Source organism: Scylla paramamosain, chromosome 6 (assembly GCF_035594125.1).
Source record: "Scylla paramamosain isolate STU-SP2022 chromosome 6, ASM3559412v1, whole genome shotgun sequence".
Lineage (NCBI taxonomy): Eukaryota > Metazoa > Arthropoda > Malacostraca > Decapoda > Portunidae > Scylla > Scylla paramamosain.
The window spans coordinates 34,969,497-34,982,491 of NC_087156.1; the positions used below are offsets into that span (position 1 = coordinate 34,969,497).

At 39.9% G+C, this 12,995-nt stretch overlaps 1 protein-coding gene across 2 annotated transcripts in view; it reads right to left on the bottom strand.

The window, feature by feature from the left end:
* LOC135101654 (hexokinase type 2-like) overlaps positions 1-11,444 on the bottom strand; it is a 54,259-nt gene extending 42,815 nt beyond the window's left edge. The window contains exon 1 of one of the 2 annotated variants that reach the window (XM_064005949.1): positions 11,403-11,444. In XM_064005949.1, the coding sequence (XP_063862019.1) occupies positions 11,403-11,429 (27 nt within the window). In that variant the 5' untranslated portion in view covers positions 11,430-11,444. Of the gene's footprint in view, positions 1-6,910; positions 7,107-11,402 lie in introns of those variants that run through there. The other variant, XM_064005948.1, reaches the window with a different exon arrangement.
* Between the last annotated feature and the right edge of the window lie 1,551 nt (positions 11,445-12,995).

Below are 12,995 nucleotides of genomic sequence, written 5' to 3' on the forward strand. Positions count from 1 at the left end.
AGATCTGTTGCGAAGCAGTTGTGCAAGACTCTCGAGATGAAGATTGCGGAGGAGGCAAAGGAAATTACGAAAGTAAAGCACAATGAAAGAGAATTATTGTATCAGTAACGTGACACAGGCGACACAAGGCAGGTTGCCTCAGCAACCTAGCTCCTCCCTCCCAAGAACCCTGGACAATGGAGTGTTGCCAGCGGCGGCGCTTGCGTCATGCAGGGAGGGAGGATTAGTGCCGCAGGGTTTTGAGACCTGCCTGTTGAGCTTTACTTGCAAGACGTCTGTTTTCTTGCCTTTCTTTTTTGTTCCTTATTATAAAGCAATAACACTAACATGTTGCTGAACTCTGTTGACAAGTCTATGTATCAAAGAATATTAATTTGGGAACACTTTACGAACGGCCAACAGGCATGATGTGCTTAATTGATGATAAAGTTTCGTCTTGGGCCGTCCATCATCCCCTAATATCTTATTCTACTTATATCTTGAGCTGTCAATAATTGAGCGGAGTTGTTGCCCTCTTGTGTCTGCAATACGGATACCTACATACTAACGCAAGAGGATCACCTCCTTATTACTGCCACGTCTGATGGCCTCGCCACACAGTGTATTGCCTTACACTGCGCCTCCTCCACTCACTCGTCTTTCGCCGGCTCACTCCATCGATACATCCTTACTTTCGACATCTTGGCCCCCATCCCGGAAGTGTACAGCCAATGATCACTGTACTCAACTAGGTCAAGTCGCTTCACTCGCCGCGGCAATAATTGGCTAAGTGGTTTTCTTTATCTGGGGATTGGCTGGGATGAGTCCTAATTAGGATAGTTAAAACTGGGTGGTGTTCAAGGAGCACGAAGGATGCAACAATCTGCTTGCGAGAGACTGGTGTGGGTGACTCCAATTCTTACGCCAAAGTCAAAGTAATTCAAGGAAACCTGATATACCGTCATTTTCTTATAAAACTTTTCTGAAAATTACTGTTATTATACTTTAATGGGCAGAATTCCAACGCCCGTAAGTACATAATTACTACGCATGCCAGTACACTGAGGGCAGGATGAAAGGCTTGGCTGTCTGCCGCGTGGCATTTGTATGTGGCGAAAAAAAAATTATGATACATGCGATCATTAAGATAATCAGAGGCAGTACGAAATGAAAAAGTGGATAAAATGTTTGTTTGGTGATTTGTATTAGTCTTATTACCTCTCTAATGAATCAGTGTATTACAATGCGATGTATGTTGCATGGTGCTCAATTTCTGTAAGACAGTGTTGTGTTTATTGATTTAATTTATATATAGTGATAATATTATTTATTTATGTATTTATATATTCATTTATTATTTTTTTACACGATTAAAAGACACGGTCAGAAATAGAACACGTCTTAATTCCTGCTTCCTGAAAAAAAAAGGAAAGAAAGAAAGAAAGACAAGCATGCCCTAGTAAAGTTAAGGCAGATCAACCTAAATAAATAACAGAAATATTACAATGATGACACAACCGCACAAGTAAAATGCAATGAAAAATATAACATTAGAATGGTAGACAGAATTACTACCAGAAGCATAATGATATCAGCATCGTATAAGCGTAATTATATATATATATATATATATATATATATATATATATATATATATATATATATATATATATATATATATATATATATATATATATATATATATATATATGGTGGAACAAAGTTAACATCTTTCTGTTAATTTACTAAGTATTTATCTCTAGCTATCAGTTTTATGACCTTCCCCAAATGCCCTAACACGGATTTTCATGATAGCAATAGTAATAATAGTAACGTCTCAAAATGACAGGGTAAATTGATTGCAGAAGTATCATGCAAGTCAAAACCCCATCAGTGACGAAGCAATAATTCCTTGTCTTAGGTCAAAGGCAGTGATAATTCCCAGCTAACGGACACAAGCATAAACCGGTTTTTTTTTTTTTTCTTTTTTTATGATTATGAGCCGTAAGAACGATTCGGGCCTCAAAGATATAATGGCATTTACACACAGTATATAATACCCTTGAGTTCTGCAACGGTCTATTAATGGTGGTGGTTATAGTGGTAGTGGTAATGGTGGTAGTAGTAGTAGTAGTAGTAGTAGCAGTGGTAGTAGTAGTAGTAGCAGTGGTAGTAGTAGTAGTAGTAGTAGTAGTAGTAGCAGCAGTGGTAGTAGTAGTAGTGGTAGTAGTAGTAGCAGTAGTTGTTGTTGTTGTTGGTGTTGGTGTTGTAATAAATAGTAGAAGCAAAAGTAGCAACTACTCGTGGAAAAACAAGAAGAAGGAGGAGGAGGAGGAGGAGGAGGAAAACAACAACAACAACAACAACAACAGATGAACAAGAAAAGAACAAAACAAGAATAATAAAAAGTAGCAGTAATAGTAGTAGTAGTAGTAGTAGTAGTAGTAACAGTAGTAGCAGCAGTAGTAGTAGTAATATAATCTTTATTTATGAACTCTATCGGAAAACTGACGAATATTTTAAATGTTACTAAATTTTAGCACTTGAGAATATGAGACTTGTTCCTTGCTACTCATTATCATAAAGAAAACAAGTGGTGTGCTTCTCCTATCTGTGGGTAATTAATGGTACACTCAGCTTGGGCCATTCATACTTTACTGCACTGTCTTTCAAGGAGTAGCGACTGTCTTTTGTTTTTCTCATTTTTTTCTCAGGCATTTAGGAAGGAAAGTTACGTCTCTCTCTCTCTCTCTCTCTCTCTCTCTCTTAGTTTCCAATCTATATAAATACAATAGTGGGATGATGTTAAAACTGAATAAATAAACACGATCCAGGATTATTGTCACTGCATTCCATTCATTTAATTTACAGGTAAGAGGACAGATAATGCCATACAAACACTCTTATTCACTTTTCCCTCTTGTATTTGCTCGAATTCCTTTGATTTCTGCCCAAAAAAGAGCATTATTATTATTATTATTATTATTATTATTATTATTATTATTATTACTGTTATCATCATCATCACTATCAACATCTTCATTAGAAGCGCGAAATCTGTATGTTTGCCTGCCTGCCTGTCTGTCTGTCTGTCTGTCTGTCTGTATGTATGTATGTATGTATGTCAGTCTGCCTGCCGGACTCTCTCACGTTTTCACAACAACAATGCCTTTATTTATTTATTTATTTATTTATTTTTTTTTGCACTTTTGAACGAATGTATCACTCGCATCAGTCAACAATTATTATCATATATATATATTCATCATTTATATATTTCATTCCACGTGCACTCTCCTTACGTGGCCAGTCTATTTTTTTTTTATTTTCTCCTTCCTATGTCTCTCTTAAGGGAATACCACACCTTTCCTATATTCCTGCCAGTCCTTAGGGAAAACACCTGCATTGCCTCCTCTCGTCCTCCCTGGCCATTTGCCGAAATAACGACCTCTACCATTGGTCCTTCCACCTCATTTGAAGACATTTCTTCATCTCAGATTCTGAATCCTGATCCATTTCTTTCACATAAATAGAGCCTATACGGGTAGCTAGAGTCAGATCCTCTAGATTTCTGTATTTCATGCTTACCCTTGTCTCCCCTTTCCTGTATTTCACATCTCTTTCTTAATAAAATGTTTAAAATGTTTAAAAAGTTTAGAGTTGTGTTCAAGTCAGTTCCGGAGAGAGAGCACATCAGTTCAGTTCAGTCCAACAGAGAGTTAAGATCGGAGACAGAGTCAGTCCTCAGAGAGAGAGAATCAAACATTATCACATCTGTCGAAATATGTGATTCGGTATCACGCATGTACATCTCTGTCCATCATTAAATCAAGAAGAAATCTTATCAAACTTTGTGTTGCCTTTACTCGCACACTCATCCATAATCTAAACCACTACCCACGGTCTCCACGCTACCAGCAATATTCATCGGAGTAGTGAGCCACCACCATCTATCCTGCCACCGTCATCTCCAGCAACATCTAGTGGTCAAGCAGTCAGTGACCTCTAATGCAAGTGGTGGAGCAAGCTCTCCGGAATGGGTCCTCCAAAGTTCGGCGATACAATGGTAGCCAGCGGTATTCAGCTACTACAAGAGCAAAAAAGCTATCACGAAAATTGTGACACGAAAGAGAACGAAAAATAGATTCAGCTTAAATTTAAAATCAGCAAAAATAAATAAACAAATAAATAGATAAATAAATAAATAAAAAATAGAAAAGAAATAGAAATATTCCAAGAAGCGTCAACATCTGTCATTTAAAATAAAAAGAAAGTAACATCTCACTTTCTATGAGCAGCACAATTTTTGATACTTCCTCCCAGCGCATTTTACGGAGCACGCTGACTCTTGGCTGTTAGTTTCTATCATATTTACGTCTGTCTGCAAAGTAATGTAAGGAATGACCCCGACTGATATAATTTATATGTGTTTCATTATCCCGGCTGGAAGCAACATGTAGTACGTCTGGTGAGAGTGCCGTGTTTCAAGAGAGAGAGAGAGAGAGAGAGAGAGAGAGAGAGAGAGAGAGAGAGAGAGAGAGAGAGAGAGAGAGAGAGAGAGAGAGAGACTATGGGTGACGGTGACGTTTGAAGAAAATAAGAATTTAAGAGGAGATGCGGGAAAACATCTCGAGAATGTTCATAGCAAAAAAAGTAAGGTTGGGCTGATGAAAAAAAAGTAAGGTTGGGCTGAGGGATGATTACGAAATACCTGCTCATGCTCGCGCCGCTACGCCAGCCGCCGCAAGGAGCACAGGCAGGCGTAGAGGTTGTCATTCCTAGCGAGGACCGAGGCATGTTTGGCTGTACATTCCTATCGATTACTCAGACCATACAATGTGTGTGTGTGTGTGTGTGTGTGTGTGTGTGTGTGTGTGTGTGTGTGACAAAGTTATCGTTCCAGTTGATGTACTAGTGTTTCAAGCGTTCGAACAAGTAATTCACTGGCAAATTAATGATATTCAGCTTTTCTTTTACTACTACTACTACTACTACTACTAACTACTACTACTACTACTACTAAGAATAATAATAATAATAATAATAAGAAAAAAAAACAGCAACAACAACAACAACAATTAAAAACATCAGTGACCAGATGACGTACATTATTTTTTTTTCACGTACGTTCATTTGGCATATCACTATTTCGTTTATTCTGTTACTTACATGTTCCTATATTTTTCGTTATTTTCTTTTATTTTATGTTATGATTTTATACTCGTATATTAAACATTTACAGAAATAACGTCGTCATTTTTACAGATAAACGTATTTTTTTAGATTGCTTTATTTAGTTTTATTTAGTTTTATCACTTAAATAAAGCAGACTTCTTTTTCCATACACAAAGGCAGCTCATCCAACCTTTACAAGTTAAGCTGGCTACTGTCTGGCTCGGGGAGGGAACGGAAAGATACTGTATTACGCCTATCATGTATCCACGTCAGCAAGCAGATACACGTATGAGTGGCATATGGAGAGTGGCAGGCTGGACAGGAAGACTATTACGTTACTGCAGAGGACGAAAGAAAGAGAACAAAGATTTATGAAGAAGATGGACATAACACATTAATATGCCTCTCTCTACTTGGCTGTTTCCTTCCATGAGTCACTCAACCAGTATCAACTACTTTGTATTTACCTGATGACGATGTTGTGTTGGTGACTCAGTTTTCAACGTCAATTTACATATACGGTATCACATTCACGTAATATAATTTTAAAACATGTCTGCCTCCCTCTCGTCTCTCGGAGGTCACTAAAGATGGCTATTCATAGTAACACTTACAGTATAAGCTTATATCGCCTAATGCAGTCCACTTAGGCCAACACGCGCACCTCCCCAGGCCCCTCTTCCTGATACTGTCTGACTAGCAGGAGGTGGGAGCAGGGTTGGGGAACGGATCAGCTGTTGAACCACCGTTTTCAAATCATTCATCGTTCAGAAAGCTCATATCTGTGGTGTGTGTGTGTGTGTGTGTGTGTGCGCGCATACACACGGGGAGAGAGAGAGAGAGAGAGAGAGAGAGAGAGAGAGAGAGAGAGATTAATTTTCCTTGTATTCATTGTTTTCCCATAAAATGGTGTCTTCTATAATTGCATTAAGGCTGTGTACTAGTTAGTTTTTCTTATTCCTCTTTATCTAGTTCCTTTGTATCCTCTCCGTCCGCTACATAGTACAGTGAGTTATATTACTTACCTACATTAAGAACATAACATACTAAATCTTCAAAATCATTCAGTGTTCTTTCTCTTATTATGGAGGAGAGAGGAGTTGGAAGTATAATGGTGTCTTATACACAAAGGATTCATGGCTGTAATTACTTGCTGTGTTGTCAATGATGAAGCAATACAGTACATGCTCCGTCCACTCCTCGATCACACTACTTGTTAAGTTATGACTTCTACAGCTATTCTTGCTTATTAATTTAATTACTTATTTATCTACTTATTCACTTATTTAATGATCATATTGATCTTAAGTTAATTCATCTTGTTCAGTTTCAAGGTATGATAACCCAACGTGGAGAAGTGTAAGAGTATGACTGACACGTGCCTTTCCGCAATGTGCGTCGTTCTGCTTGTCTGGCCTATACAGTAAATAGGTAAGTCTCAACATGTGCGTCACATTGAGACTGGAATGAAACTGAAACGTGTATTGACCATTAGTTGTTAAAAGAATACAACAGAAAAGAAAAAAAAAGTGTAGGGGAACATCTAAAGTAAAAGCTTAACAATCACAATAAGAGTCCTTAGCTTTCGTATGACATGATTTACTGCTACTACTACTACTACTACTACTACTACTACCTATGTTATAATTATATAAAGCAGCCTTCACATTCACACTTCTTTGGACGCACAGTTGCTCCCGCCCATAGTTCCCAGCACCATCAATTAACAGACTACAAGTTCAATGGGAACACTTACGGTTAAGGTCTTCCTCTTTGGACGACAGCAGCAGAGAACGAACTTCATGGTGAATGCTTCTAGGACTAAGTTGTACGCGCGCGGTGTTTGATGAAACTGGTTCAGATGTTTCGTGAAGTGTTCAGCTTGCCGGGTAGTTTGGCAGAGTTGTTAGAAGGGTGTTCAAACAGAGGGTGAGAAGGCAGGGACGTGTGCTGTCGAGTCGTTCGTCCTGACGACTGGCGGGTGGCGACCAGCACTCTCGTGACGGTGGTGCTGTTAGAGTTGCCTTCTAGCTGTATCGGAATGCTAATGCATAGTGACAGTGGCAAGACTCAATTGATATAAATAATAAACTATCCGAATACTCGTCTCGCAGCAGCACGGTTGTGGGAAATATGATTAATAATTGATTTACTTGGGGAAAATGTTAATGCTAGAGGATTTTGACAAAGATCGGATCAATTGATACTGTAGTAATACAAACGAGTATCGGCACACCACCTCTTTGTTACGTCTGCTTCCCGACACTGAGTCCAGCGTGACTGAAGAGCGATGGTTCCACAGCGAGGCCAGGCTCAAGGAACACTCTCTCTTCACGCTCCTTACACCTGAGGCCCGGAAGCGCCCGGAAGTAAGGTTGGCTGATTATCATGTTGGTTGGCTGAATATTATTTAAAATATGACCATACTATGGAACTTTTCTTTTTTACTTAACGTCGCTGTCAGCTGACCTATAACGTGTAACATTTGTCAGAAATTTAGGAAGAAAAATAAATAAATAATCAGTGAACACCTTCATAAACGTCTAAACAAAACTTTATAAAATATTGAAATCTATCGCACGTTCCATGTTACCAAGCAGAGGCTGGAGAGGAGTGAGGCAGGCAGTGGGCCGTGATTGTAGTATCCATTGTTCTTTTAGACAGATAGAACGCGGTGTGCTGTTTTGGTATATTCCTAATCCATTTTTGTATAAAAATTGTCATGTCAGATGCTGCATTTTGTTTCACAAATGTTCGTGAAAAAGAAGGGAAAAAATGATGATCAATGGAATTTAAATTAAAAAAAAAGCATTTCTAGTTTAGAGGAAAAATTTCCGATACATTCTTGTTCGATGAAGTGGCCTTGCCAGCGACTTTTTTTTTTTTTGTTCACACACTTTAATGCAGATTAGTTCAAGTATAACACTGGTATGATTCTGAAATTAAAGTAAGAATTTCGACACCCTTGACCTAGATTCAGCCCCTTTCAAACCCACCTTTTCCTCTTCCCCTATTTCTCAACTTTCCTCCCACCATCTCAACCGCAAACCTTCCTTTACCTTCAGCGGATTACCATCATGTGCATCGCTCCAGGGAAGGTTTGTGAGCAGCGTGGTGACGGGAAATAGTTGTCGATGACAGAGATGACAGCATGGCAGTGCCTCTAGTGTGGTGAGTCTGTGACGTACGAGTATATGAGGGCTGTGATAGGTAAATGACCGAAACACACACACACACACACACACGAGTATGAGTGCTAATGAGAATGGCGTGATGGGAAATCCAAACACGGAAGGAATGACGTAACCAGTGGTGTGAGAGTGAGGGCAGTATAATATGTAGTGTGGTTGGAGCTGGCGGTACAGAAGTGGTGGACGTAACGAAACGTGTGGCAGTTGTGGTGAGACAATTTTTCTGTGCGATAACCGATAGTTTCAGCAAATAGCAGCAGACTATTCACTTAACCTCAGAAAGAACATAATTTCAAATATATCTATCAACTGTTCTCTTATACCCCGCAGATCAAGGTATTACAAATCATTATTTTATTATAAATGTTACAGATTACTGTAGTGTCAATGTGTAAATGTATTATTTTATACCTTTACCGCTATCTATTTTCATTTGGTCATCTCTGAATCGCCTTATATTCTTCTTCTTCCAGATATTTCAAGATTAATTTTAAAGTAAATGTTGACAAATTTGTCTAACTTTACTTCTATTTCGTCTATAGTCATCCCTAATACGTCTACGATTTTTTTTTTATTGATTTTTGGAAAGTCGATGACCCTCGGAAACTTGATAACACCGGACTGCAAGCTAGGCGTGCTGTCCCTTTCACATGACGTGTGGTGAAGACAATACACCCATTCCCATGAGTGGTGTGCAAGTGACCTAGGAAGCTGGAAAGACTGCTGAAATAGTCCGACGGATTGTCTAATGCTTACAAGTGCTGTGTATGGCCTAGGAGAGATGTGCGGAGACTTTTAACCGCTAGTGACCTCTCTCATGGTCACACACACACACACACACACACACACACACACACACACACATACTGACGTCCTTGTTGGAAGTTGACTCCTGAAGGTCACAGGCGGTAGTGGGGATGATGGTGGTGGCGGTTACCAAGAAGAATATTTACAATCTGTGGCGAGGATCACGACTGAATTATAGCGGTAGTTGTGAGGATCAATGTAATAAAATGTAATAACTGGAGAAGTGGTGATGATAACGATGTAAATGAGGAACTCTCTCTCTCTCTCTCTCTCTCTCTCTCTCTCTCTCTCTCTCTCTCTCTCTCTCTCTGGTTGACGTGGAGGTCTCATTACTGTCACCTATCAATAACCTGTGAATGTTGAGCTGAAGACTCCCGGAAGTAATGGTATGAAAACAGTAATAAACGATAACACTGACACTAAAATGTGTAAGCGTGTTTGTAATTATGGAAGTAGTATAAGAGGGATGGCATTCTAGTCTTCCAATAATATAAGTGTGAAAAAATTCCACCTCACTTTTATTTACCTTTCCAGCTATATTTTTACGTAATCTTAGAACATTTTCGGGATCCATTATAGGAATGAATGAAACCTTATATATATATATATATATATATATATATATATATATATATATATATATATATATATATATATATATATATATATATATATATATATATATATATCGGGATGACTCGAAATATAACATTTTTAAAATTCTTATCTGCTCAAGTCTTCTGGCTTTAATATTGAGCCTCCTAGAAGGATTCACACTTCTGAATAACATTTAGAGGTTACTGGTGCTATTCATGGCTCACCTCATCTTATTAATAGCAAGAGGCGGCCGCTTTGAGCAAGCCGAGGGCTGCTGCTCTTGCTCTATTTCTCTATTTTCGACTGTTTTTTGTCCCGAACTCAGAGTTTTCCCTGCATCAGGATGTCTCTTTTTGATGCATACGAGTACTGGACACGAAATAAGTGATGAAAACAAGATTAAGCAAACATGGTGGAACAAAGAATAAAATAATGAGTAGTATATAAGATTCAACTGAACAATATTATCTTTCAATGTCATAAATTTTAAATTGCGGTAGTAGGCCCTAAAACTAAAAGTGAAATTAGTAGGCGAATAGCTTATGTATTTTACAAAACCCGATAAAAACCATTTTTCATTCGCACCCTCCCCCCTCCTCTCTCTCTCTCTCTCTTACAAGTGTGTGTGTGTGTGTGTGTGTGTGTGTGTGAAGATCAAAGACGATCAAAGTGTCCTCCAGCCGTGTCGTCGGAACTTACACAGAAGCTCTGCCAGGGGTGTGACGAAGCTTTATCTCTCGCCAAGAAGCAGTCGTGCGCCAGAATTGAACTCCAACGCTGGCTGCAAGCCCAACGCCGTACCACAAAACTACTGGGTCGCCTCACGATGATGATGATGATGATAATACCAAGTCTATAAAGACTTGGTATTATCATCATTCTTACCGTTGAACATTTTCCTTACAGTATGCAATAACTTCATCGTAGGGGAAAAAGTCTTGTGTTGTTCTCTATCTACCCCAGCTCAACTATAGTTTTGCATTTGTAAGTCATACACAATCTTAGTTTTCACGTAACACAGTTGTACTTGTTTAGTATTTCTGCACATTATGAGGTATATGTTGCCTCTGGTGACCTATTATTAAGTTGCTCGGGTGCTTAATCATACCATTCATACGATTTGTTTGAGAGTATAATTGTAAACTTGATATTGGTTAATTCTTGCCTTTCATCATACACAAACGCTAAGGAAACTGATTAAATACTGATTAATGTTAAGGGGGCCGGACAACACGTTTATTTGAAGAGCAGAGCAGTCTGGATCCACTCATAAGGGATCGCCGCTCCGTGGTGTTCCATGCTGCTGCCTTAGTAATTTAACAGCAACACCCCACCACGAACCATCCCGGTAACCCAAGAAGTGCCTCGCTAGACAAGAACTTAATTATATTGTGGGTTAACAGAAATTCCACAAAATAAATCAATACGCGGCCTCTCACTATAGCTGTTATTGATTGCGTCAGTGCATGCGGCGGCTGGGCGTGTTCAGCAGGTCACGCCGCCGCCCACCAATCTCCGGCCGCGCAGCATCGAGCGGAGAGCTGACGCAAGCTGACGCAATAGGGGAAACAACGCAACTCTCACGCTTTGGAATTTTCCTCTATGTCTCTGAGAGCGAGGTGGTAGTGCAGCAAGGTGGCACACAGTACTTACCTTCTTACGAATTCCTTCCTTGTTCATGGCGAGGTGACTTAGAACTGAGGAACTGGTGCTCAACCCGTCGTGTACTCCCACAGGAGGAAGACTACGTCACGATACTCGCTACTCGCTGAGGCTGGAGGCGCGGCTCTGACGTCACTACCAATGGGAAAGTGTTATTTCACCGCCACATTGAAAAGCCCTTGTCTTATCTAATAAGCTGTGGAGACCGTCCATAGGCCTGGAAAATTCATGTATCTCTGCTGAAAATGAAGAATACATGTCCGATTCTCAATGCGAAGTAAGGAAGAGCTACTGGTGTCACCTTTCGCACTCCCGATGCGTACGTAAATAGCCTAAAGCGCTCTCGAGTCCGACCAAAATACCTACATCCCGAGGTGAAAAGGTCACGAGGGCTGCGCGTCCTGCCTACACGTCCTACCTATCACGTCATCGCTAACACTTACCTTGTTCTCTTTGGCCTCGCACCAGGACTGGACGTGGGATGCGCGATTCGCTGTTATGCAAGGGGGTTAACGAGAATTCACGACTTCCGCGGTGCCGCCATGGCCAGACCACCTGCAGGGATCGACGTGTCACAACAGACAGCAATACATAGCCAACCGAGAACCTCCACTTTCCAGGTTCATGGGTCCTGCACTTTATGCCACACTGTCCACACAGGTTAATTAAGGTCCAGCCAGGTGTCGCAGTTTTACTAGACAACACTGAGAGGAGTGCGATGGCGGATCGTTATATTCCCTGGTGAGGATAATAATGATCCCCCTTGGTAAATCATGCGCTGACGAGGGTAAAGATGCTACTACATGTAATATCACAGTAAGTGGAGGAGGGATGGTGTTAAATGACGGCATCACTTCCTCATAAACTTCTGGGCTGATCAACATAGTCATAATTTAGGAAGTACGTGATTCACTTGCCATACAACCTTACACACGTGTACATTACGCGTGGAACCAACAAGGACTCACTTTTAACAACCTCCTTGGACACCTCAGATGATGCATACGTGTACGTACAGTACAGGTAGGACCAGCAAGGAGTTACCTATAACAGTAACTCATCCACAGGTACGTTGGTGAGGGACTGCCGAGGTGCAAACCACTACAAGGATGCAGCAAAAATTCCAGTATTACCAACACGTTGCTCAGAAATCTGATTTTTACAGATATATAACATTACCGCTGATAAAGAATAGTGCAGTGAAAAAATATAACACCTAATATATTGAAAATACGGAATATTGAATATATAGATACTATATACCACCACTCTGATCTGTCACAAGCTTACTCTCTATTACAATTAACTTTTTTTTTTTCGTTTTGTAATGTGAGATTACGAAATGCCATCACCAAATGATTGTTTCACCTCCCTCAAATTTCAGGTCGTGATAAAATTACCTACAAGGATATCTAGAATACAAAGACAAAAAGTATCGAAGGACACCCTAACGTAATAATCAAATACAGGTGAGCGCCATCAAGGCCAAGGCCATGACAACAAAATAGACGGTAAGAGTGACCAAATCAACAACACCCACGATGAGTCCAGCATCTTGGAGGTGTGATGGTCGCCAGCTGTGCA